The 24,293-nt window shown below is 43.9% G+C and overlaps 1 protein-coding gene and 1 long non-coding RNA gene across 7 annotated transcripts in view; one reads left to right on the top strand and one right to left on the bottom strand.

The window, feature by feature from the left end:
- Positions 1-12,291: 12,291 nt before the first annotated feature.
- Positions 12,292-17,558, bottom strand: LOC310685907. Its single transcript, XR_014515593.1, has 3 exons — positions 17,505-17,558; positions 15,940-16,049; positions 12,292-12,614 (listed from the first exon to the last, which is right to left on the bottom strand). It is a non-coding gene; the product is annotated as an uncharacterized lncRNA (long non-coding RNA).
- A 232-nt stretch (positions 17,559-17,790) lies between these two features.
- PPP2R5C (protein phosphatase 2 regulatory subunit B'gamma) overlaps positions 17,791-24,293 on the top strand; it is an 86,420-nt gene continuing 79,917 nt past the window's right edge. For 2 of the 6 annotated variants that reach the window (XM_083518625.1, XM_083518622.1), the window contains exons 1-2: positions 17,869-18,196; positions 20,523-20,588. In XM_083518625.1, coding sequence (XP_083374751.1) covers positions 18,161-18,196; positions 20,523-20,588 — 102 coding nt within the window. In that variant the 5' untranslated portion in view covers positions 17,869-18,160. Of the gene's footprint in view, positions 18,197-20,522; positions 20,589-24,293 lie in introns of all 6 variants that reach the window. The other 4 variants (XM_083518621.1, XM_083518623.1, XM_083518629.1 and 1 more) reach the window with 4 other exon arrangements.

The raw sequence follows: 24,293 nt of genomic DNA, 5'->3' as shown, positions 1-24,293 counted from the left end.
GAAAACGTTGGGATTTTCTTCTTTGAATTGTGTAGACTCTGGCGCGAAGGAAGATATTTGGTAAAAAAATTAGAGTGCTGAGTGACTAATGTGGTTAATGCTTCTTTGCACAAGATTAGAGAGTCACATTCTCAAATCCTATGGGGAATTTGGCTTTGACGCTCACCCTGTTTGATATTTTTAGGAGAAAGAGCTAGAACGTGCTATAAACACACACACACACCCCATCACACCATTTTGACATGGAGCTGATCAAAGACATGTCAGAAGGAAAACAACATTCCACAACACTTGGGGGATCAGAAAGCGAAGAAATATGCTAGGTGGTAGCAGGAAAAATTGAGAGTTGTTGTTACTGATGGTCTTAAAGGGATTACGTGAGTCACATTGACCAAAAGAAAATGTGGCTGGCAAAAAGGAGAGAAAAAAATCCTACCAAAATAGACATAAACACATTTAATCTTCACTGAAATCTTTGGAAGAGTCATTAGTCCTTTTCAGACGACATTCCAAGGCAGGAAGTTAGGAGAGTTGGCTGAAGACATTTTGCTGCTGGGAGATAGAACAGCAAATAAAGCCCCTTTTAACTTACAGTCACAATACCCAAAGTTTGCGAAGTTATTTTGGCCCCTGAGACAGAAAATCCCACAAAGACCTTCCTCTGGGAGCAAGAATGCAGTCAACATGAATGAAATTTTGCTCAGAAATTATTGCTCAGATCAACTGCACTTTTTGGAGAAATCCTTAATATTTGCAGATGGTTATGCGCTCGTAGATTGCATTCCTACAGAGCACGGACAAACAGGTGGAAAACAAAAGCAAGTCTTTATGGTGGCTTAAGAGACCTATGCTACAAGGATTGAATGACAAATATCCACCATCTATCCTGTTTAAGGATCTCATTTCCCTTTAATCAGGAGTCTCGTTTAGCTATTTGACCTGCTTATATTAATACATCCATTTAAAACAGGAATGATGAAATATTCTTATTGTCAATTCCTGCAGGCAGTGTATTTTTTATTGTTGTTTAGAGGGCTTCGGGCTATTATTTCTGCTGTTGTTATTTGTTTGTTTCCTCTTGTTTTGGTACAATTGCAATTTAAAAAAAAAAGTGAAATACAATTTGCTACCTTTTTGTGGTACCTAAAAGCAGCTGGCTGAGGTGGCCAGCCTCATCTGCCTAATGATAGAGCCGGTTCTGTTAGGCTGTATACAGGTTCAAGCGCATAGCATTGGGTGCAAGGCCTGTAGGCACAATCCTCTTTTTTCCCCAATTTTTTTTTATTAATTTTCCAGAAGAATTTTTAAAACAAACAAATAAACAAACAAACAAACATCAACCGTATTTAAACCAAACTTCGTACATTGTTAAGTGACTTCCTCGTATCCCCCTGGTTGAATTTCAGTGTGTATCATTTTAACAGTTTTCCAAAACCCAAATTCTTTTTTAAAAATTAACTTAATCACTTAACGACTTTCTTTCTTTACACTTCCATTTTAAACATATTAATTCATCAAATTACGCATTTAAATCCTAAGCCCATCTGGTACTTGCAAGCTTTCCAATTAATTTAATTTAACATATTTAACTAAATAGTCTTTAAATTCCATCCATTCTTCCTGGTAATCCTCCTCCTTCTGGTCACGAACTCTTCCAGTCAGGTCAGCAAGCTCCGAAAAGTCCATCATCTTCATCTGCCAGTCTTCCACTCTTGGTACTTCTTGTGCTTTCCAATTCTTAGCTAGTAAAATTCAAGCAGCTGTTGTGGCATACAAAAATAATTTGACATCTTTCTTGGGCAATTCCAATCCTGTAATTCCAAGAAGAAAGGCCTCTGGCTTCTTAATAAATGCATATTTCAACATTTTTTTCATTTCATTCTCAATCTTCTCCCAGAAGTCTTTCAGCTTGGGGCAGGTCCACCGCATATGAAAAAAGGTACCTTCTTTTTCTTTACATTTCTGTAGGCACAATCCTGAACACATCCATCACCACGTTCATTCAGCCTGGGTTGATGTCTGCCAAAAACAACTGAATTCAAAGTATTCTTAGAGCCAAACAGACCCAGCATTACCACATGAAATCCTCAAGCAGCTGACAACCTGCCAGCAACCCAGTAAGGCCCAGTTCACTGACAGCTGCCTGCCCTCAGGACCCCAGTCTGGAAGGGCTGAGCTCCAGCGGCTGCAATTCAGCTGGAAGGATACACAATCCAAGATCCCAACTTCACTAGACATTTAATGCACATGGCTTTTCTGAAAGAATCCCGGGAACTGCAGTTTATCCCTCAAAGAGCTACAATTCCCAGCGCCTTGAACAAATTACAGTTCCCAGATTCCCATTTGCTTTAAAGGTATGGTGTAAATGTGACCCAGAACACATTTCAAAACAAAACACATCTGGGCATAGCAGCTACTTTCGGTAAGTTGAATATAGTTGGACGCACAATAATTTCTCTGTTGCCAAAAAAGTTAAAGTTAATAAAATGGCAATTTGATAGCCCTATCCCCTGATGAAATTCTTCCAAGGTCTCTTAATAGAAACTGAATTTCACTGCTTTTCCTGCTTCAAGAGGAATGTACGGAGATTCCCTTAACATAGAAGACTAATCAGTTCAGTAACATCTAACTTAGTGAACTGTGCCCTCTATAGTCTTAAAATGTAACTGATGTGTTTTGTGACCTATGTCAGTTTTTTACTCTTTTCTGCATAAATTGTATGCTGTGGTCCTGTGGATATTGGGAAGTAAACCCTGCTGCACACAATGGGACTTACTTCTGAGAAAGACATGTATAAGATTGCACTCTATGCTTTCCTTTAACTATAGGCTGCACAACCACAACACAACCCTGTGCTTCTTTTCTTGGAAGTAATGTTCCCTTGAGTTCAGTCAGGTTTACTCTCAAATAAACGGATGTTAAAAAGGTAAAGGGACCCCTGACCATTAGGTCCAGTCGTGGCCGACTCTGGGGTTGCGGCGCTCATCTTGATTTATTGTCCGAGGGAACAGGCGTACAGTTTCTGGGTCATGTGGCCAGCATGACTAAGCCGCTTCTGGTGAACCAGAGCAGCACACGGAAACGCCGTTTACCTTCCCGCTGGAGTGGTACCTATTTATCTACTTGCACTTTGACGTGACAGCTTTAACGTCAAGTCTTGTTGTTTTTTCCACCGTAGAGAAGAGCTTTCAACCTTCGCAGAGAGCAGGTTCTTTTCTCATATAGCAGGCCCTGACAACTTGTATATATATATTTTGAAAATCCCTGAATGTTAGCCATGTCAGCCTGTCGGAGCAAAAATAGTGAAGACTTTTTATTGTGGCTTTTTATTGTGATCACGGCTGGACTGAACTAGGTCAAAGTTGTTGTTGTTTTGTTTTGTTTTATCACACTACATGTATTCCTTGGGTTACCTACACTAAGGTGTCTGCGTGGTCAACAGCAACTGTTTTGTAGCAATGGGCCTTAAATTAAATTAAGACTTGCGCAACAGAAAATATAAAATATAACAGAGGTTATATTTTCTGAGAATCCTCCGGAAAAACAATCTCTCAAAGGACCTGTTGATGGCATTTTACCATTGTACTGTGGAGAGTGTATTAACTTATGGTCTGTGTGTGTGGTTTGGGAGCTGCACAGACAGGGGAAAAACAATGCTGTCCAGGGTTGTAAAGACTGCGGAGAGAATAATTGGGTGCACTCTTCCCACCTTGGATCAAATCTATGCTGCTAGGTGCCATAAGAAAGCTGCAGAGATAGTGCAGGATAGGGAAGTAACAAGAAGCCGAAAGCACCAGCCTGAAGATAACGAGTGAGACCTCGTCGAAACGTCGCCTAGACACCCCAACTCTTACACGGGAAGACACCCGAAGACACCAAAACCTGCATATATATATATATATATATATATATATATATATATATATATATGCAGGTTTTGGTGTCCTCGGGTGTCTTCCCGTGTAAAAGTTGGGGTGTCTAGGCGACGTTTCGACGAGGTCTCACTCGTCATCTTCAGGCTGGTGCTTTCGGCTTCTTGTTACTGGAACAGCTCTGTTCCAGTAACAAGAAGCCGAAAGCACCAGCCTGAAGATGACGAGTGAGACCTCGTCGAAACGTCGCCTAGACACCCCAACTTTTACACGGGAAGACACCCGAGGACACCAAAACCTGCATTCCTGTACCCGTGAAAATCTACGAAAACATATATATATATATATATATATATGCTTTCGTAGATTTTCACGGGTACAGGAATGCAGGTTTTGGTGTCTTCGGGTGTCTTCCCGTGTGAGAGTTGGGGTGTCTAGGCGACGTTTCGACGAGGTCTCACTCGTCATCTTCAGGCTGGTGCTTTCGGCTTCTTGTTACTGGAACAGAGCCAGTAACAAGAAGCCGAAAGCACCAGCCTGAAGATGACGAGTGAGACCTCGTCGAAACGTCGCCTAGACACCCCAACTCTTACACGGGAAGACACCCGAAGACACCAAAACCTGCATATATATATATATATTCTTATATACATCTTTGTTCTCCCCCCCCCCCGTATCACTTTATTTCTTTCTAACTGAAATTCTTCCAATAAAATATTAATAATAAAAATGACCAGGGTTACTTGTTAAATTATCACCATCTCTCTCTGCACCATCTGAATTTCATTTTCCTCTGACCTCTCTGTTGGCAGTTCACATTCATTCATCCAGCCAAACCAGGTGTATAAATGAATACCTGCTAACTCGGGATAAGCCATGCATCTGTTGAAGTCTGTGCCTTGATAAATCCATTAGCTTTTAAGATGCCACAAGACTCATTCAGAATCATTTTTGTGCCACAGGTAATGGAGTGATTTATTCTTTTTAATGAGGAAAAGTGAACACCCAGTTATGTTTTGTGGAAATCATTGACCCCAGTGGCATAGTGTGGGGGGTGCAGGGGGGGCCGGCCGCACTGGGCGCAACATCTGGGGGTTAGGGGGCGCAAATCCACGGGTTAGGGGGCGCAAATTACCTGCCTTGCCCCGGGTGCTGACAACCCACGCTACGCCACTGATTGACCCAACAGGGGAAAAGAAGGGACTAGGATGCATCAAGCCCAAACACAGCCCATCCAGCTTTGAGTCCTGTGACTTCCTAGTTTTTGCAGGCTTTGGCAAAAGCAGCATAGGCCACCATGAAAGTCAGAGTTGCATACAAGATTTAGGAAGGGGCCATAGCTCAGTAGAGGGCATTTGATTTGGCTGCAAAAGGTCCCAGATCCCTGGCATCTCTAGGTAAGACTGGGAAAATCCTCAGGCTAAAGCCTTTCTTGGAGAAGCTCTGTCAGCCAGTGGTGACAAAACTGAGCTAGATAGGCCAATGGTACATAGCTGTCAACGTTTACCTTTTTTTAAGGGAAATTCCCTTATTCCGAATAGGATGCCTTTCAAGAAAAGGGAAAAGTTGACAGCTATGCAATGGTATGACATGATATAAGGCCAATGGACAAATCCTGGCTAATGAACTTATGTGGAGTTGCCTCAGACAGATTTGGGGCTTGTTTGAATGAAAACAGAATCTCTTTGAAGTGCCTCAAATAAAAATGTTGTTTGTTGTTGTTTAGTCGTTTAGTCATGTCCAACTCTTCGTGACCCCATGGACCAGAACACTTCTGTCTTCCACTGCCTCCTGCAGTTTGGTCAAACTCATGCTGGTAGCTTCAAGAACACTGTCCAACCATCTCGTTCTCTGACATCCCCTTCTCCTTGTGCCCTCCATCTTTCCCAACATCAGGGTCTTTTCCAGGGAGTCTTCTCTTCTCATGAGGTGGCCAAAGTATTGGAGCTTCAGCTTCACGATCTGTCCTTCCAGTGAGCACTCAGGGCTGATTTCCTTAAGAATGGGTAGGTTTGATCTTCTTGCAGTCCATGGGACTCTCAAGAGTCTCCTCCAGCACCATAATTCAAATCAAAATATGAGAAAAGAACCTCCAAAATCGCCTCACCTTGCCCCATGCAAGGGCTGGCCCTGAAGGTAGCATATTTGGGTTGTCAGGAAAGGGCCCCAAATCATTAATTCTTCCGTTTATTATTATTGTATTTTCATTTCCATGGAGAAGTACAGGAGACCAAGTTTTTCTACAATGTCTTGGGGGCTGGCAGCCTTACAGTCATTGTTGGTTTCAATTCCTTTAGGTCTTGGCTAGAGATGATTAAGTGGGTCCAAAGGTACAAAATAATATCGAAAAGAATCAACACAGTCTTGTCCCAATAGCATCACCGGCTCCATCTCAGTGATCCACGCAATCACAGTTCTTTATGCCAACTTTATGCATAGATATATATTCATGATAAATGTAGCCTCATTTGTGCTGGAACAAGCATTTCCCGCAAGAGGGCACTGTTTACATGCCTTAGACCTATGCATTCATAGGTGCGAGGAAGAAAGGGGGGGGGGAGAGACTGGGGAGTTAAAAATTCACCACCTAACGCAATAAAGATGTTAACATTCAGTCCTTTTCAAGAGCAGAGTTTGCAGGCACAGCAAACACTGATGCTTTCTTCTCATCTAAATATAGAAATGTCACATTCTGCATAATTGTCCGTGACTAATTTGTTGTTTTATAAGGGTTTTCTGTCATACACGAATGAAATGGGAGCAGTTTTTCCAGCAGAGATCTGAAATAGTGGCTTGCAGTGAGTAACCAGGGTTGGGCAGGTCGCAGGACTTAGAAATATTTATTAAAGTTTCACAAATTATACAGACAAACACAACAATACAAACAAACACATACAAAAAAAAACCAAATATGATTTCAAACCCTTATTTTCTTATAACTTACTTCTCTGACCTCCTCATACCTCCCCTTTCTGCATTCCAATTTCAAATTTTAATTCAGCAAATCCTCACCCTTAATTTTATCTAATTTTTAACCTTTCTTTTCTTTTAACTTAATCCTTACAACTGCAATCCACTTAATTTCTAAACCAGCATCATTCTAACATTCATTGATTTTGCAATGTTTCTTAAGATAGTTCTTAAATTTCTTCCAATCTTCTTCCGCCGTCTCTTTTCCCTGGTCTCGGATTCTGCCGGTCATTTCTTCCAGTCCCATATAGTCTGTCACCTTCATCTGCCATTCTTCCAAGGTGGGTAGATCTTGTATCTTCCAATACTTTGCGATGAGTATTCTTGCTGCTGCTGTAGCATACATAAAAAATGTTCTGTCTTTCTTTGACACCAATTGGCCTGCCATGCCCAGGAGAAAGGCCTCTGGTTTCTTAAGAAAGGTATATTTAAATACCTTTTTCATTTCATTATATATCATTTCCCAGAAAGCCTTAATCTTTGGGCACGTCCACCAAAGGTGAAAGAAGGTACCTTCAATCTCTTTACATTTCCAACATTTGTTATCAGGCAAGTGGTAGATTTTTGCAAGCTTGACTGGGGTCATGTACTACCTATAAATCATTTTCATACTGTTTTCTTTTAAGGCATTACATGCCGTAAATTTCATACCGGTGGTCCACAACTGTTCCCAGTCAGCAAACATAATGTTATGACCAATATCTTGTGCCCACTTAATCATAGCTGATTTGACTGTTTCATCCTGCGTATTCCATTTCAACAGCAAGTTATACATCTTTGGCAGGTCGCAGGACTTAGAGGTTCCCCTTATCTCTTTAAATCTGCTTTTCAGTCAGGAGATAAGGGCAGCAGCATTCTCTCCTTCTCCTTTGTGCATGACACCCCAGCCTTTTCATCCATCACTCTGTTTCTTTGGCATGCTGGATATGCATCCAGAGCATAGCAGGCAGTGGCGTAGCGTGGGTTGTCAGCACCCGGGGCAAGGCAAGTAATTAGCGCCCCCTAACCCGTGGATTTGCGCCCCCTAACCCATGGATTTGCGCCCCCTAACCCTAACCCCCAGATGTTGCGCCCGGTGTGGCCGGGCCCCCCCCCTGCACCCCCCACGCTATGCCACTGATAGCAGGTGGTGTCATAGACTGGGGGTGTCAGAGAAAAGGTACCAGAAATTGCATCAGTTCTGGACTAGACTGGGCACTGACCTGATCCAGTGGGCTCTTCTTTGGTTCTCATGAATCACATGTGCCATTTTAATGCTCGCTCTCCTTTTTTATTATTAAAATGTCCTCTGGGTGGTTTACAAATTAAAATCAGTGAAATGCAAATATAATCAATGCTCAGTACAAAAGCTGTACCAGCACAGAAATTAAGCGTAAAAGCAACATAAAGTCATAAAAAGCAGCATAAGATCACAACAACAAAGGAGAAAGAGAAATCAAAGAGAGAAATCAACCTAAGAAAGCAAAACGTAAACTATAATTATAACAAATCTTGGGAGAACAAGAAGATGCCAAAAAGATATTCTTCAGGGATTTTTCCATAACCAAGGGGAGAGTGCACCACAGAACAGGTTCAATGGGGATTATATAGAGCAAACATAGCCAACAGTGATACTCTCCAGAAATAGCTGGTTTGGAGAGATCTTTTTGGAGTTCCTCAAAATCCCTTTTTTTTTTTTTTTTTGCTACCACACTGAAGAATTGGGTGTCATCAGCAAACCTGACCATCCTAATTCCAGATCATTGATGCACATGTTAGAAAGTGCAGGTTCTAATACCTGCCCTTGGGGAAACCATTTCCTCCATCTCTCCTTCAAGAGAACTAGCCATTTATTGCTGCTCTCTGCTTCCTGTTCCTTAACAGCTGAACCAGTTACTTACTGATCCACAGGAACACTTCTCTTATCCTGTGAGTGCTAGGTTTACTCAGGAGCCTCTTGGTGATGGGAAAAGGTCAGAAGATTCCCCCCCCCCCTGAAGTTCAAGTACATCTAATTGCTCCTTTTTGACACTCTCAAAGACTGTTAAAAGTTTGGTGAGACAGGAAAATTACCTTTCCAGAAGCTATGTTGATTCTTCAGCAAGACTTGCTCTGTATATGATGGTATTATCTTTAGCCCCAAATCATCATCATCATCATCATCATTTATTTATACCCCGCCCATCTGGCTGAGTTTCCCCAGCCACTCTGGGCAGCTCCCAATCAGTGTTAAAAACAGTACAGGTTATTTGAGTATGCTATCTATTTCATCTCCATTCAGATCCCATAATTAATTTAAATGTGACCATATCGTCCCCTGCCCACTGGAGTTTGAGAGCATCTGCTAGCTATTGACTCTTTATACCATGAACAGTTGGTCACGGAAGGAGTTTCTACTCGGACATTATTCCTTCCCAATAAAACAAAAAACAAAACAAAGCCTGCTGTGATTATCTCTGCAGATAATTCATTACCTTGCAGAAAAACCACTGCTTTGTTTTGCTGCTTTCATTAAATTGCCTTTATTGCAAAAAAAAGGCTTTAGTCCAGAACCATTTTATGCCTACTGAAATCAATACTTTTAAGAACATGTTCAATCATGTTCACCCTCCCAATTATACGCTGAATCTGAGAATAAAAAATGTTTGCACTGGAGCAAATGGTCAGTTCCTTGACCTTGTGTGTATTTAAAATGTCTAGACTGGATCCCGATTTCACCATCCATGGACAGAATGTCTCTTTCCATCCGCAGAATGTTTTGGATCCCCTGGAGAAATCTTGCTGGGGTGACTTTTGCTGATTCTCACTACACTTGCATTGTCTGCACAACTTTCCATAGTGTTTTGCTTACCACGCAAGCTTTGTGGGTGGTGGCGCTGGGGGTTGTAAGAGTCAACAAATATTGTCCCAGAACCTGGGGGTGGAGTCAGAGGGACTATAAAACCAGCTCTGGGAGGGGTGAAGGAGGAGTTGTTGGGAGTTGGGTGGTTGGTTGGAGTAGGAGTGAATTGGGATAGAGTCTGTGGGTAGGTTGAGTTAGTGTAGTGAAATAAGCTGAGTCAGGAACAGTTAGGGGCTAGGAAGACAAGTAAATATCTGAGAGGTGGTTTAGTGAGTGACAGCAGGTAGCGGAAGTTATAGGTCTGGATAGGCACCCCATGTTTGTAATTGATCAATACTGTTTATGAAACCACACGCTTGTTAAACTGCAATAAATAAACAGAGGTTTATGTTCCAATTTAACCCTGACTGGACTCAGTATCGTCACAGATGGTGGCAGCGAGAAATAAAGTGGTGGCACAGGGATCAATAGATGGTGAAACATCCGGGGGCCCTGTGTGATCGCCACAGTCCCTCCCAAAGCTTTATACCAGGTCAGAGTATTTGCCCATCTGGCCCAGTTTTGTCTACTCTGGCTTTGCAGCAGCTCTCCTGGTTCACAGCCTAAAAGTTGCAACGCATAATTCAATTTCATATCGAGCATTTATCACACCAGCTTGAGTTGCCCTCACATTAAAATCCTGACTTATTCCTATTAATTGCTTCGGCTGCCTTAGGTTCATCATCAGATGTCACGCAGTGAGTATTTTATGTGGAATGATTCAGTAGGAAATTTCCAGCGATCCGAGATTGTGCTTCCCATCAGATATATTTTCCCCGGTATTTGAAGGAACACATGTGTGCTGTGACCAACAAGTTCCATTCCCTTTATTCTACCAAAGAAGAATTTAAAATGTGGTGCTTATTTTCATAGGCGATCAGTGACTGGAATAAATATACAACAAGCAGTTCTGCATTTCAGTAAACTCGACATTTGCTTGTGTGAATATTGAAAGTAAGTACGTGTATTGCAAGGTTTCATAGGATTTTCCTGGGTCCCCCCCCTCATAATTTTGGGGTCAAAATTTCGTGGTTGGGAACGCATTAAAAATGTCCCTATAGAAATCAATTGTGTGAGCACTCCCCTAACAAATGATTTTCTGAGAATGCATTGTGTTCCGATATCAAGACCTGCTTGTATCTGTAATCTGAGTGTTCCCATGGCTCAACTTGCCTTGCCTTCTAGCAATATTGACCTTAGGCCACTTAGTGTGTGCCCTGTTACCTCAGCAGCTCTGAACATTTTTTAGGATCAGTGTGAAATCTTACAACATCAGAGGAACCGGATTGTGAATGAAACTGTCAGGTAATTAATTTTACATGGGCTACTGTCATAAAGTCATTTTCATAAACTAGTTACTTAGAGACAGAAACCTCTGTATCCATTATCCCGAGTACCCTTGAGATCTAGTTTGCTGATCCGAGGATAAAATGCCATCAATAATTTATTCACAGTTTGTAGTCTCATTTCAGTTTTGACATAAATCCTTTCTCTCTCTCTCTCTCTCTCTCTCTCTCTCTCTCTCTCTCTGTGTGTGTGTGTGTGTGTGTGAAGCAGCTGCTCACACATCTTTCCCCCTCCTGGTCTGAGGCAAATGTCTCCATCATGTTTTGATTGTGGTTAATACATTGGCACCTCTGGTTACAAACTTAATTCATTCTGAAGCGTATGCAACCTGAAGCGTCTGTAACCCGAGGTACCACTGTATTTTAAAAGCCTTTTAAAAAACAGATCCACAGTTAAGGGATATTTTAAGCTGCATTCTGATTGGCCTGAAATATATGCTTTTCTTTTCTTTTTTTAAGGGATGCTTTGCATGGTATCCTAGAAACATGGTGCATGGCAATTCATACTGGATTGGATGCCGTGAATAGCATGAGCAGTAACCAGGAATAAAAAAAAGAGATGTGTGTTTTGTGGAAATGAAGACAGTCCTTCAAGTAACACTCAGAGATGGGCCTAGAGGGATTATTTGCCCCATTTCTGCCATCTGCCCACCCAACCACTCAATTCAACCTGAAGACCTTTGTATCTGGAAAAGGACTCCTGTGGCCACCTCACGGTACTCTGTGGCTGCATACATGCCACACATTTAAAGTACAGTGGTACCTTAATTCGTTCCAGAGGTCCGTTCTTAACCTGAAACTGTTCTTAACCTGAAGCACCACTTTAGTTAATGGGGCCTCCTGCTGCTGCCGCGCCGCCAGAGCCCAATTTCTGTTCTCATCCTGAAGCAAAATTCTTAACCTGAAGCACTATTTCTGGGTTAGCCGAGTCTATAACCTGAAGCATATGTAACCTGAAGCGTATGTAACCCAAGGTACCACTGTACATGAGAACTGTAGTTTTCCGCTCATGGGGCTTCAGCTCCCAGCACCCTTAATGAACTACAGCTCCCAGGATTCTTGGGATGTGTGTGTGTGCTTTAAACGTATAATGTGTATGCAGTCTAATCTTCTCTATGACTTGCCCTCTGTTCTGGTTCCAGGTTTGGGGGAGCCTTTGGCTAGTTATCTGAAGTGTAGGTGGCTTCCCACAAGGCAAGACACGGTGATAACAGCAAGAACCTTTATTGAACTACATTAACTGGGAAGCAGGGGCAAAGCAACTGCTTATATACATTCCTGAAAGCCTGGGCCACTCCCACTCCCAACATGATTGGCTGTCTAAACTTCCAAGCTGCGAATCACAACTCAGAGTTCAAGGGCCAATGGCAGAGACCCAAATGCTGAAATGTTCTGTGATTGGACATCATGTATCGAATCAGAACATAGGAGCTCAGAATCCTTAGTCCAGACTGAAGCTCAGGCAAACACAGACCACTGAATACAGAACATTGTCCACAATGGGTCCTCTTCTCCCATTGGCTCCTGAGAGGGGCAGGGGTGGCATCGTTGAGTGTCCCACGTTGCCTGGGGAAAGGGATTGATAGTTATACCACCCTGAAAATTTTAGCTCTGTGAGGGGGGATAAACATCTCCAAACAACCCTCAGCACCCTTAACAAACCACAGTGTCCCTAGTATTATTTAGGGGAAACCACAGGGCAGCTACCTCAGGGGACAAAACCTCATGGGGCAGTGCACCCAATGCCACCAGATAAGCAAGGAGAAGTGGTGCCAGAACCTGGAAGTCAGTGCTGCAGCCCTAATACTCCAGTAAACAGTTGTGCCGCCTTGCCCCCACAATTGAGGGGCCCCGGGGCTGCGTGACATCAGCACGACATGCAAGCATGCCCTTTGGCATGTGCGCATGGCCGCCACAGAACTTGGGATGGGGACCCGGACACCTTCCTTGAGAATTTGGGGGGAGCATTGGCCCCCCTACTTGGTGCCAGTGCCAGTAAACAAGGCATTGGCAGGCAGGCAGGCAGGGGAGGGGGACAGAGGCAGCAGCCATGAAATCATCACCATCTGTGTGGCTTCCAAGAGTGGCCCCTGAGAAGCCATGACTGTTAAAGTGGTATAATAGTGCTTTAAATGTATAGTGTGGATGTGGCCTTGGGAACAGAACCCAGAATGGGATTATGCAGATGAAATGTGTAGGACTATGCAGATAAGAGCAGGCTTAATTTTCAAAGGCTGGAGTCGCCATAGGCAGGAAGCAGGTTTCACCTCCATCCTCAATAGTGTTCTTGTTGGCACTCCTGAATATTCTCCCATCTTAGTGAACAGCTGCTGTTTGCTTTTATGGAAATAAGGGAAGTGGTGCCCTTGGGAAAGTTTTTATGGAGTGTCCCTGACACTGGATGGCTACCCTTTAGCAACAGGGATCAGGTCTGGAGGCAGAGACTGAGAAAGGTAAAATCTTTATCCGTGTGCTTCCCCCAAGGTGCCCTTGAAAATGTAATCCTCCTCTCCATAAACACATCCCATTATAATGATGGATATTTTGCTAGTGGTTAAATAAATACATAAATGGGTCCTTGTTTATCCCTACCGTAGAGCTGAGACATAAGGAGGTCAAATGATTTACAGCTGTGAAGTTACATGCCTTTGTATTAGGAGAAGTTGACATTTTGTCTTTGTGGCACAGATTCAATGGAAATTCAGCCTGTGGGCTAGGCACATCACAATTACATGGTACACGCTCCTGCTTGTGTGGGCCAAATATTTAAAACCCAATGCAAAAATAAAAATAAACAACGTTTTAGATTGGTTTAAATTATCATACGGTTCTCTGTTGTTATATTTTTGTTCAGATGAGGCACAGCTATTGCACAGCATTTGTGGTGAAGTTGTGGTGCTGTGGTGGTTTGTAAAATTCATTTATTCGTCAGCATCATCATTTTTCTTTTCATTTCTATACCAACTCTACAATTCTATGATTCTATGAAATTTAAAGTATACATTCAAAGCAGCATAATTAACAGGAAACTAAAATATTATCTTAAAGATTTCAAAATAAAACATTACCAAAGTAATTCAAATATAAAATGTGCATAACTGGCAAAAGAATGAAATAGTATCATAAGCATGAAACATATCAGCTGCTGTTGCTGCCAGTCCTGCCAATGGTGGTTCACGTACCTTCCAACATTTCTCCGATGAAAATAGGGACATGCCATTCCATAATGGTAATTTTACTATTTATACCCCAAACATCTTACTAGGTTGATCCAGTCACTCTGGGCAGCTTCCAACATATATGAAAACATAATAAAACATTAAATATTTAAAAAAACTTCCCTATGCAGGATTGCCTTCAGACGGCTCAGGGGTCATATAACTCCATACCCTCCAACATTTCTCCAGTGAAAATAGGGACATCCTAAGGAAAAGTGGGACATTCCGAGATCAAATTAGAAACAAGGATGGCTTCTCTAAATCAGGGATGTTCCTGGAAAATAGGCACACTTGGAGGGTCTGGGTCAGGGGTCAGCAAACTTTTTCAGCAAGGGCCCGGTCCACTGTCCCTCAGACCTTGTGGGGGGCCGGACTATATTTTTTTGGGGGGGATGAACAAATTCCTATGCTCCACAAATAACCCAGAGATGCATTTGAAATAAAAGTACACATTCCACTCATGTAAAAACACACTGATTCCCGGACCATCTGCGGGCTGGATATAGAAGGTGATTGGGCCGGATTCGGCCCCAGGCCTTAGTTTGCATGACTTGGATCTGGACTAAGAGACACCCAAGATGGTCAGCAGCCTCAGCTTTTGTAGTAGGAGTCAATCAAAACCCTGCCCTCCCAGGCCTGGTGGGAAAAGGCCTGCAATAGAGGGAACAGGTCCTCTGGGACTCACAGCCAATATGGTCAGGGAGCTATAGAGTCCACAGCAAAAGTCTTAGGTCTTCTTCCACATGCTCCCTCTTGGACTTGCTGATCGGAAGGTCAGCGATTCAAATCCATTCAAAGGGGTGAGCTCCCGTTGCCCTGTCCCAGCCCCTGCCAACCTAGCAGTTTGAAAGTATTCCAGTGCAAGTAGATAAATAGGTACCACTGCGGCGGGAAGGTAAACGGCGTTTCCTTGCACTCTGGCACTCAGCATGGTCCTCCATGCGCCAGTAGCAGTTTAGTCATGCTGCTACATGACACATAAAGCTGTCTGTGGACAAACACCGGCTTCCTTGGCCTGAAAGTGAGATGAGCACCATAGTCCCATAGTCACCTTTGACTGGACTTAACCGTCTAGGGGTCCTTTATGTTTACCACATGCAGGTGGTGCATTCTGTTAATGGAAGGCTTGTTTTATATTTTGCACTAGAATACTGTTTGAGAAAAGTGAAACTCAGGGCCTAATTACACATTATGCTAATAGCATGATTAGCAATCATATTGAGGGTGTGTGTGTGTGTGTGTGTGTGTGTGTGTAAATATATACACACACAAACACACACACACACACACACACACCAGGTGCAGGTGTGTATGTGGCGAATTGTCATTGGTGCTTCAGTGTGACAGGAGGGGAGGTTTAAACCTTCTCTTCCCAGCTGCAGTCTCAGTAAATTAGCATTTGGCACCAATGGGAGGTTTTGCCTAATGCTACTTGCCATGCGGGGGGGACAACTTTTCCAAGATCGCTCCTCCCTGTGTGCTGTGGTGCCAGTGTCAAGCATGCTCCCCCCCAGTAATTAATTTTTAAAAATCTGTGATGAGATTTACTAATCATGTTGTTAACATAATGGGTAGTCAGGTCATAAATCCAAATATATTATTCTACTTGCACAAGAGCAACTTGCAACTGTTGTTTGTGCAATTGGACGCGTGAGATCAGCTATGGAATCTACCTTGAATAATGTTGTGAGTGGATTCTTGCTCAAGATTTTATGGAGCTGCTGTTTCTCTTTTCCTGGTGCCTCTTTGGATCCAACCCATTGTTTGTGCTGCTGTAGCTAAACTGGATCAATAAGATTAGGCTGTAGATTGTATGTGCAATATTGTTCGAAAGGGAAGTTGATATTCCAGAGCCAAAGATAAAAAGTTCAGAAATCCCAGTATATGCAGAGTTATTTTGTTGCTACTCCTAGCATGATAGCATTCTGTTACTGGACTCGTAATACAGTTCATTTGTTTACATGTATAACAAACGCTACTGGCAAAGTAAAGAAAGATTGTACAGGTGGTGCTCTCTTCTTTGCGTAGCTTACATCTGCGTAAGTTGGCCCACAAGACTACTACAAAGCATTTTTTTAAAAAACACCGGCCAAGTTATGTGACTAAAGCTACTGATCTCCACCTGCTCCTTTATGGACTGCCAGCTCAGTGTGTTTAATTACATGGTTGTCTCATTTTGTTCCTGAAATGTACAGTACAATGGTAACCAGGGAATTTATTCCCCCAAAATACACTACCAAATACTCAAACACTGGACTGGGTGCTTCCAAAAGAGATTGAATATTTTCACCAAGTGTAACAAATGAAAAACAGTTTCCCAGGGAAGATGTCCTATGTCAAAATAAACAGAGGGGGTAGGACCAGGGACGCGGACTTATAAAAAATATTGGGGGGGCCCGGGAAAGCTCATGAATAATAAATAAGCTCATGAATATGCAAATAAAGTGGCGCCGCCTCCTCGTGAGCGAATAGGGGAGAGCGTGCTGCGCCTATTAATCAGCTCCGGAGCGGAAATTGGGTGGAGCTTTTGCTCAGGAGGGAGGGCAGGAGGCATGCAGCCCGACCCTGTGCATTTTGGGCTGGGGGAGGGGCGGCGGTGGCGCTCTGCTGGAGGGGCGCCGGAGATTATTGGGGGGGCGGAGCCCCCCCAAACGAATTTTTGAGGGGGCTCGGGCCCCCTCAAGCCCATGGAGTCGGCGCCTATGGGTAGGACAGATTTTCATTGCCCTACAACATGTTTTAAAGTCATAAAGAGAGAGCTTCTAAGGCCACATTCCTCTAAGACAGCGGTTCTCAAAGGGCGTAGTGCACCACATTGGTGTGGCAAGAGAGGATGGCATGTGTGGAGGAGATTCAAGGACGATCAAATAAACATTTTAACATTTCAGTGTAGTATAGTAGCTTTCTTTCTTTTTAAAGTTACAGAATACAGATTGTTTTTTCCCAAAATGAGCAACAGCATTAAGATTGATAATGAGGCCCATCCTAGTTGTGTTTTCCAGTGGATTTCTTATGAATAATAAAAAAAAAAATTCAGCGTGACACAAGCAAACCTTTATTCTGAAAGTATGGCCAAGAGGGGAAAAAGTTTTGAGAACCACTGCTTTAGGTCGTATTTTAGCTGAGACAAGGCTGATCCAAGGCTGCCTGAGACAAATGACAAGATGGAACTCCTTAATTTCATGTACACCTGACCAGACCAGCAGCTTCAACGCTGGCAATGGGACACAAAACACACCTGAGGGCTTCAGGCAAAGAACAGACGGCACGCATGGCACATATGATGCGCTCTCTGTCTCCCTCTCTCTCTCTTCTCTCCCACCCACCCCATATCCCGCCCCAGTTTGGGGGCGATAGGGCTGAGGTTTCTGTTTCTCCTCCTTCCCTCAGGCAGGCGGGGAAAAGGGCGGGAAACCGACTCGCTCGCCCCCCCCCCGCCCGCGGCTTCGTGAGGAGAAGTTTGCCTCTTCCGCCAAAGCAGTGGCGTCGGCGTCAGGGAGGGGGGAGGGGACGTGGAAGGTACCGGGGAGGAGGGGGAGGAGGAAGAGCAACGTTGGCGCCACGTGACGCGGCGCAGCCAATGGAGGAGGGGCCCCGCCCCGCCGTGGAGCGAGAGTTGCCGACTGAGGCCGCCGCCTCCTCCCTCCCTCTCCTTTGCCGCCGCCGCCGCCGCTCCTGGGAGTCCGAGAAGGCGGGGTGGTTGGCTGGTTGGGGGGGGAGGGAAGAGGGGAGAAGCTTCCGCCGGGAGGGAGGCGAGGCAGGCCGGCTGGCCGGCCGGTGAAGTAGCAGCGGCAGCCCCGGGGAAGAAGAGGAGGAAGGGGGAGCCACCGTCCCCGCCGTGGGAGGCTGAGACTCTCCGGCCTGGCGGGCCCCCAGCCGCCCACCCAGCCGGCCATGCCGAATAAAAACAAGAAGGAGAAAGTGAGCCAGGTCAGGCCTGAGGAGGAGGCGCGAGCTGGAGGAGGTCCTGGGAGAGGAGCAGGCCCCGGGGAGGGTGTCGCTGGCGGGGTGCAGGCAGGCCTGCGGGGGAAGCTGGAGTTTGGGAGGTGGAGGAGGGGGGGAAAGGGGGTTATGGGGGTCCGGGGGGGGTCGCTAGTACTGGCTGGGCTTCGGGGAGGGTGGTCTGAAAAGCCACACAAGGTGTACCTCCTGAGAGCAGCTGCTTCTTCTTCCCTGAAGATTTGTTAAAACACACGCGTCCCTGTGTACACACGTATACATAAGACACGCGCCTTCCATTATTATCCGCGCACGCGCGCCCCGCTTCATTATTTTACGGGCAGGCTCCCACACGGATCTCGAAAAGGGTAACAAGAGGGCAAGAGGCACGAGTTTGTACTTTGGGGGATAAAGCGACAAAGAGTCTTGTGGCTTTTTTTTTTTTTTAAGGACTAACAGGTTTATTTGTGGCGCGGGAGTTAAGTCTTTTAGTCGTTGTTGCAGCAGCAGGCTTAGGGCAGCTCAGCACCCCTTGCTTTGAGGTTGGTTTCTGGAGATGTCGGGTGTTTCTTGCTAAAAAGTGGGTGGGTTTCTTTTGGAGGGGAGAGGGAAGTCTGTAATGCCAGAGGCTGGCGTGGGTAAGGCCAGTGGGAAATACACAACAGAGCTGGTATGGTGGAATCGGTGTTGTTTGTTTGTTTATATTTTAATTGGGGCATGTCCTAGCAAACTTCCAGATATGCTTGTCAGCTTTTTGAATTTGGCTCTGTCATGTATTTGCAAAAAGAGGCAATTAAAACAAATGTTAAGGTTTAACATGTCATCCTCCTGCTTGGGTAGGGAAACATGTTGGCATCTTGACACAGACCTGATTGCTTTGAAGTGAGTGATGTTTAGGCATAAATCTTAAGTAATGCTGCAATCCTATCCACAGGTACTTGGGGGTAAGTGCTGCTGCTTGATGAGATGTATTTTGAATAAGCATACATAGGATCAGGCTGTGCTTGCCAGATGGAATGGTCCTCCCTATGTGTGTGGTTCTGGAGGTGGGGAAACTATTGCACAAGCAAAAATCCTTGTACAGGGCTTCCATTGACTGGGCACATTGAGTAAAACCTGTCCTTTGTCTCCTAATTGACAGGGTAACTGAGGCAGAAACCTGGCCTCTTTCAGACATTCCAAGAAGTCTTGTTTTAGTGCTAAAACTGTGATAAAAGGCTCCTCTTCCACTTAACAGGACCCTGTAGTGTTGAATTCCATGCAACATCTGCACATCTGTTCAGAATTTGTGTGCTTATTGCACTCTGTCCTCTATCTTTTGTATCTCACTGTTTCCCAACAGACAAAAATGGCTGTAGCACAGGCCAAATACGGTAAATCCCGATAAATTTAGAGGAAGGACAAATCCAGATGTTCTGTGATTGCTGTTAACCTGGGTTCTGATTGTCAGGTGTGTTCTGAAGTGCTGGGGAGGGGAAAGTCTCAGGTCTGGTTTACACTTTAGTCCTGCTGTCATAAACATACGAAGTTATGGGAGTGAGCCTTGAACTTGCATGTCTTCTCTTCTTCTCTGTTGTACATAGTTTTCAGTTTGAACACATGGGGTCAAAGTTTAAAGTAGACCTCAGGATCATAGTACAGTGGTACCTCGGGTTAAGTACTTAATTCGTTCCGGAGGTCCGTTCTTAACCTGAAACTGTTCTTAACCTGAAGCACCACTTTAGCTAATGGGGCCTCCTGCGCGATTTCTGTTCTCATCCTGAAGCAAAGTTCTTAACCCGAGGTAATATATCTCTGTTAGCGGAGTCTGAAACCTGCAGCGTATGTAACCCGAGGTACCACTGTACTAAACGTGATGTCATGGATCACCTGTTGCATCTTTGCAACTGTAGGATATATTCCCTGAGGTTCTTCTGTACTAGCTGTGGCCATCCAGCCTCCTTACAATTCTCCAGGGTTTGAAATTGCTCAGACCCCAGTGTCTCTGTCCAGATTTCTAAGCTGTTCTTAAAAATTAGAAAGCAGTGGTTGATTGCCATAATACTTTCTGCAGCTTTATTGCCCATCCCTGTTCCATCTCCTTTCTGACAGCTTTCCTTGAAATTTCAAAACTATTGCACGTTTCCTTTTACTTGCATTGGGGTAGTTGAGCTTGATTTGAAAACTATGCTGCTTGCTAAGAGAGAGTAAATGGAAACCCAACATCTTCTCTTTTATAGTAAGCATGTGTTGCCATTTATTTTATTTCATGGATTTTGTAACCGAAATTGTTTCTTTTTCTAAGTAGGGGAAACTTACATGTCTCTGTAAATTTCAGGAACCTCCGAAAGCAGGGAAAAGTGGGAAAAGTAGCAAAGATGTGCAAGATAATCTGGACATGGAGGTAAATGTTACAAATTTAAACGTTTTGCTTTCTTTCAGAAATGTTTACACTGATGTTTTATAAATTCCTTTGCTGATATTTGGCAGTGCTTTTCAGTCCCTCTTGTGATCACTAGCAACTTCTCAGTTAAAAACTAAAAAGTGAAGTGCCTTAGTGACCTTGTTTTGTGAGAAGCAGTAATGTGAAGTTCTCAAAGTGTGATTAAAAATTGTTCCTCAGTGTTTTTCTTTGTAGTTAAGAAATTCAGTTTTGACCTGTATGCCACCTTTAAGAGTAAAACACTCTCAATGGGGCTTGTTCTCTTTACCATGAACTTCTGGGTAACTAGGCAAACTTCTGTTTGTTAGCTCTCCCTGCCCCCCAATCTGAAATACAGGAATAGAGCTGGTTTACCTTACAGGAATGTTGTAAGAAATATTGAGCTAATACACTTCAGGTGCTTTGAACATTTAGGAAAATTGCGCTACAGTGATTTGGGATCTATATTTTTGCCTTTTACAAGTATGGTGGTGTACCAGTTTTTAATAGAGTAGACCCATTGAAATTAATTGGCATGACTAACTTAGGTCCATTAATTCCAGTGGGTCTACCCTGAGTGGATGTTAGTTGGATACGATACATAGACTCTTGAAAATGAATGTCTCCTGTGACTCATGAAAGACTGCCAAATGTACTGTACCTTCTACTGTCGAGTTACAGCTCGGCATCCAAAGAAAAATCAGTCTCACACCAAGATAGGTTCCGAATTATGGCTGCTCCTAGGGAAATATGGCAGCTCCTAGGGCTAATGCAGCACAGCTTTTATTGTGTGAAATGTGTGAAATAGAAAGATACAAAAAATACAAATCAAGCAATTTGTTCTAGCCAGCAGATAAAGACCTTGGTACTAGACCATGCGAGCGATCAGGCCATGCTACGTTAGCCAATCATATGGGACAGCAGGAGCTGTTCACGCGCTATTCATGCTCCAAGGATGCTTCTAGCTATGAGATCACCCTGTAACAATAAGAACTTTGCTCATGCTCTCATGTACAAGCAATCATTTTCCCACATGTCCTCTTTTCTTGTTTATATTGTTAGAGGAAAAGAGGGACCATTAGTCCAAATCGTACACTTCATTGCCTAAGCGTCTACACTTTGCAACATAAATTCCTCTTGTAACCCCTGTGGTGGGCCGTGGTCGGTACCACCATGCAGTGCATTGGGAAATCAAAGAGGGTATGCATTGAATGCAACAACACACCATAATAAAACCAGCAATACATGCAATTACAATCAATAATACTTTTCTTAACCATACTCCATTGGGTAACCAAGAAGACAACCACTCCCATGGATCAAAACCTTCAGGTGGATTCAAAGGATTATGGGCTATCATTTGTTCCATATGATCAATAGTAGCAGAGATATTGGTTGATTGATCAGTTATATACATGCAGCAATGAGAATGAATTAAGGCACAAATTCCACCTTTAGAAGCAAGGATCACATCTAAAGCATAATGATGTTGAAGAACTACATTTCTTATTTCTGATATTTCTTTGTTAATCATTTTTAAAGCCAAAATGGTGGAATTAAACAAATTTTCTGTCCAGTTTGCCAATTTATGCAAATCACGGTAATTCATGGCTGCACCTAAAGAAGGCAGAAGGGACCTAGAAATGGCTGTCCCTGTATATTGAGAAATAGGTGATTGTACTTCCCTTCTGTTACGCAAACGGACCTCTGGGAGCTTATCTATTTTGTATATCAGGGGTATCACTATTCCTAGAGTGTAGGTTCCAGAAAAGGCAAAGGGAATTTCTTTGTAGGCATGTGTGCCACAAAATAACCATAAGTCAGATTGAAGCAAACATGTAGTTCTGCTGCTCTTTCTCATCCAGTCGAACCAAATGTAAAAGTCTCTACACGCAGCTTGTTGTTCATAGGTCATGTAGGTTGTGACATTATTAATTAAGACCTTTGGCCTACCACTCATGGTTGTAACATTTAGAAAACAAGAAGATCCATTAATGTATTCATATGTCCAATTACAATATGGATAATGACCTAAAAATTTTTTGCTATTGTGATTAAAATGAAAACAATACGGAGCTAATTCTACAAGCGATAGAGATACAGGAGGTAAACTTATGCGATTGTCTTTCATATTATTACTAATCTTATATGAAGCATTTATAGGAATACCATGTAATAAAATGCCAGATCTTTTTGATTGAGGAGGGATATGCATACACATCCAACAATCAGAAAGGTTAAGCATAGAAGCAAAATGATTAATATCTCTAACGTAAGTATTGTTAGTCCAAATCTGATGATAAAGTTCAGGCCTCCTGGTCTTCTGCAAAAGAGCAGCACGACGAAAGCGGCGTTTTACAAAGTTCCCGGAGAGGCTCCACCCGTGTGAAGTGGAATTGTGGGGCCACTCAGGACGATGCCATATTGGTTGCTCGGGGGGGCAATAAGGGTGAGAATGGTGAATTATTCCAATAGCTGTTTCCGAGCAACCTGCGTGATATTTCGTGGCTCGATTATTGGCATGTAAAAACCACAATCCAGGAGAAGCCACACAGCCATTTCTGCAGATACAGGAGCCCATTTGCTGTAAATAGGCCTCATGTACTGCTCCGTGCACTGCTGAGCCAAGAATCCAAACCCAACGAAACGTGGTGACACAGATGGGATGGTCGCTATTAGGATGCAGCAAAACTGTAGTGATGTTTGGTGGTTGAAGTGGCTTCCCAGGGAAAAGGGGGGCCAATGCAGTAGGGATGAAGATGGCCTTTCAGCGTGCCAGGAAACACTGGAACAGCTGTGGAAGAGCCTCTTCCATTGCAGAGGTGGTTGTGATCTTGTCCGCTGGATTCTTGTGTCCTTTAAGGGCAGAAAATAGTGGAGACAAAGTGGAGGTGGGCAGGTCCAAATAACTCTTTATCCAATTCAGCTGTCCAAGAATTTGTTGTAAATCCACCAGTTTAAAATCAGGAAACTGTAGGTGAGGCGTGACTGGAATGGCTGCAGATGCTGTCAGCTTGTGTCCCAGGCACGTAATAGGTAAGGTCCGCTGGATTTTCTCCTTAGCCACTGTCAATCCAACAGGTTGTAGCCTTTGCAGGATTTTGGGACACGGCGGAGGACAAGGCCGTGGCTAGCAGGCCGTGGCTAGCAGTGCCCACTGACTGGCAGGCTTTAAGCATATCAGCAATGGCTATATTTGATGTTGCCATTAGAGGGTGCAGTGCTTGCTTAAAGTCCTCATGTACATTAGTGTACGCAAGCTGGCGTACAGTCAGTTCTTGTGCTGCCAGGTCTTGAACTTGCCGCTTGAAGGTATTATACAAGCGATCAACAAATTGTCCATAGGGCTTTGCAGGACCCTGTCTGATGCTTCTCCATCGGCCATCTCGCTCATTCCTGTCATCAGGAACAGAGGCCAGAGCCTCTTGGGCTGAGGCTGTGGTGGCCTCCCAATACTGAGGATGGAGAGTTAGCTGTTGGGCAGCAGTAAGAAAATTGCCTCCTCCCGTCAGCCCATCGAGAACATCGGTTTGGGTCAGCATGACGGGGGCTGGGGGTGCAGGAGCAATCACAGGAAAGTGATTTGGAGTATCAGAATCAAAAGGCAACAACGGAGCGGTGGTACAAAGAGTCTCTTCTTGGAGAGGAGTAGTAGAAGCGGTGCCAGATGCCTTGGGCGGAGGAGGT

Source organism: Podarcis liolepis (genome assembly GCF_965112155.1).
Source record: "Podarcis liolepis genome assembly, chromosome: 1".
NCBI classification, from domain to species: domain Eukaryota; kingdom Metazoa; phylum Chordata; class Lepidosauria; order Squamata; family Lacertidae; genus Podarcis; species Podarcis liolepis.
The sequence above is the reverse complement of the archived record's forward strand: the minus strand, read 5'-3'. Positions and strand labels throughout refer to the sequence as shown.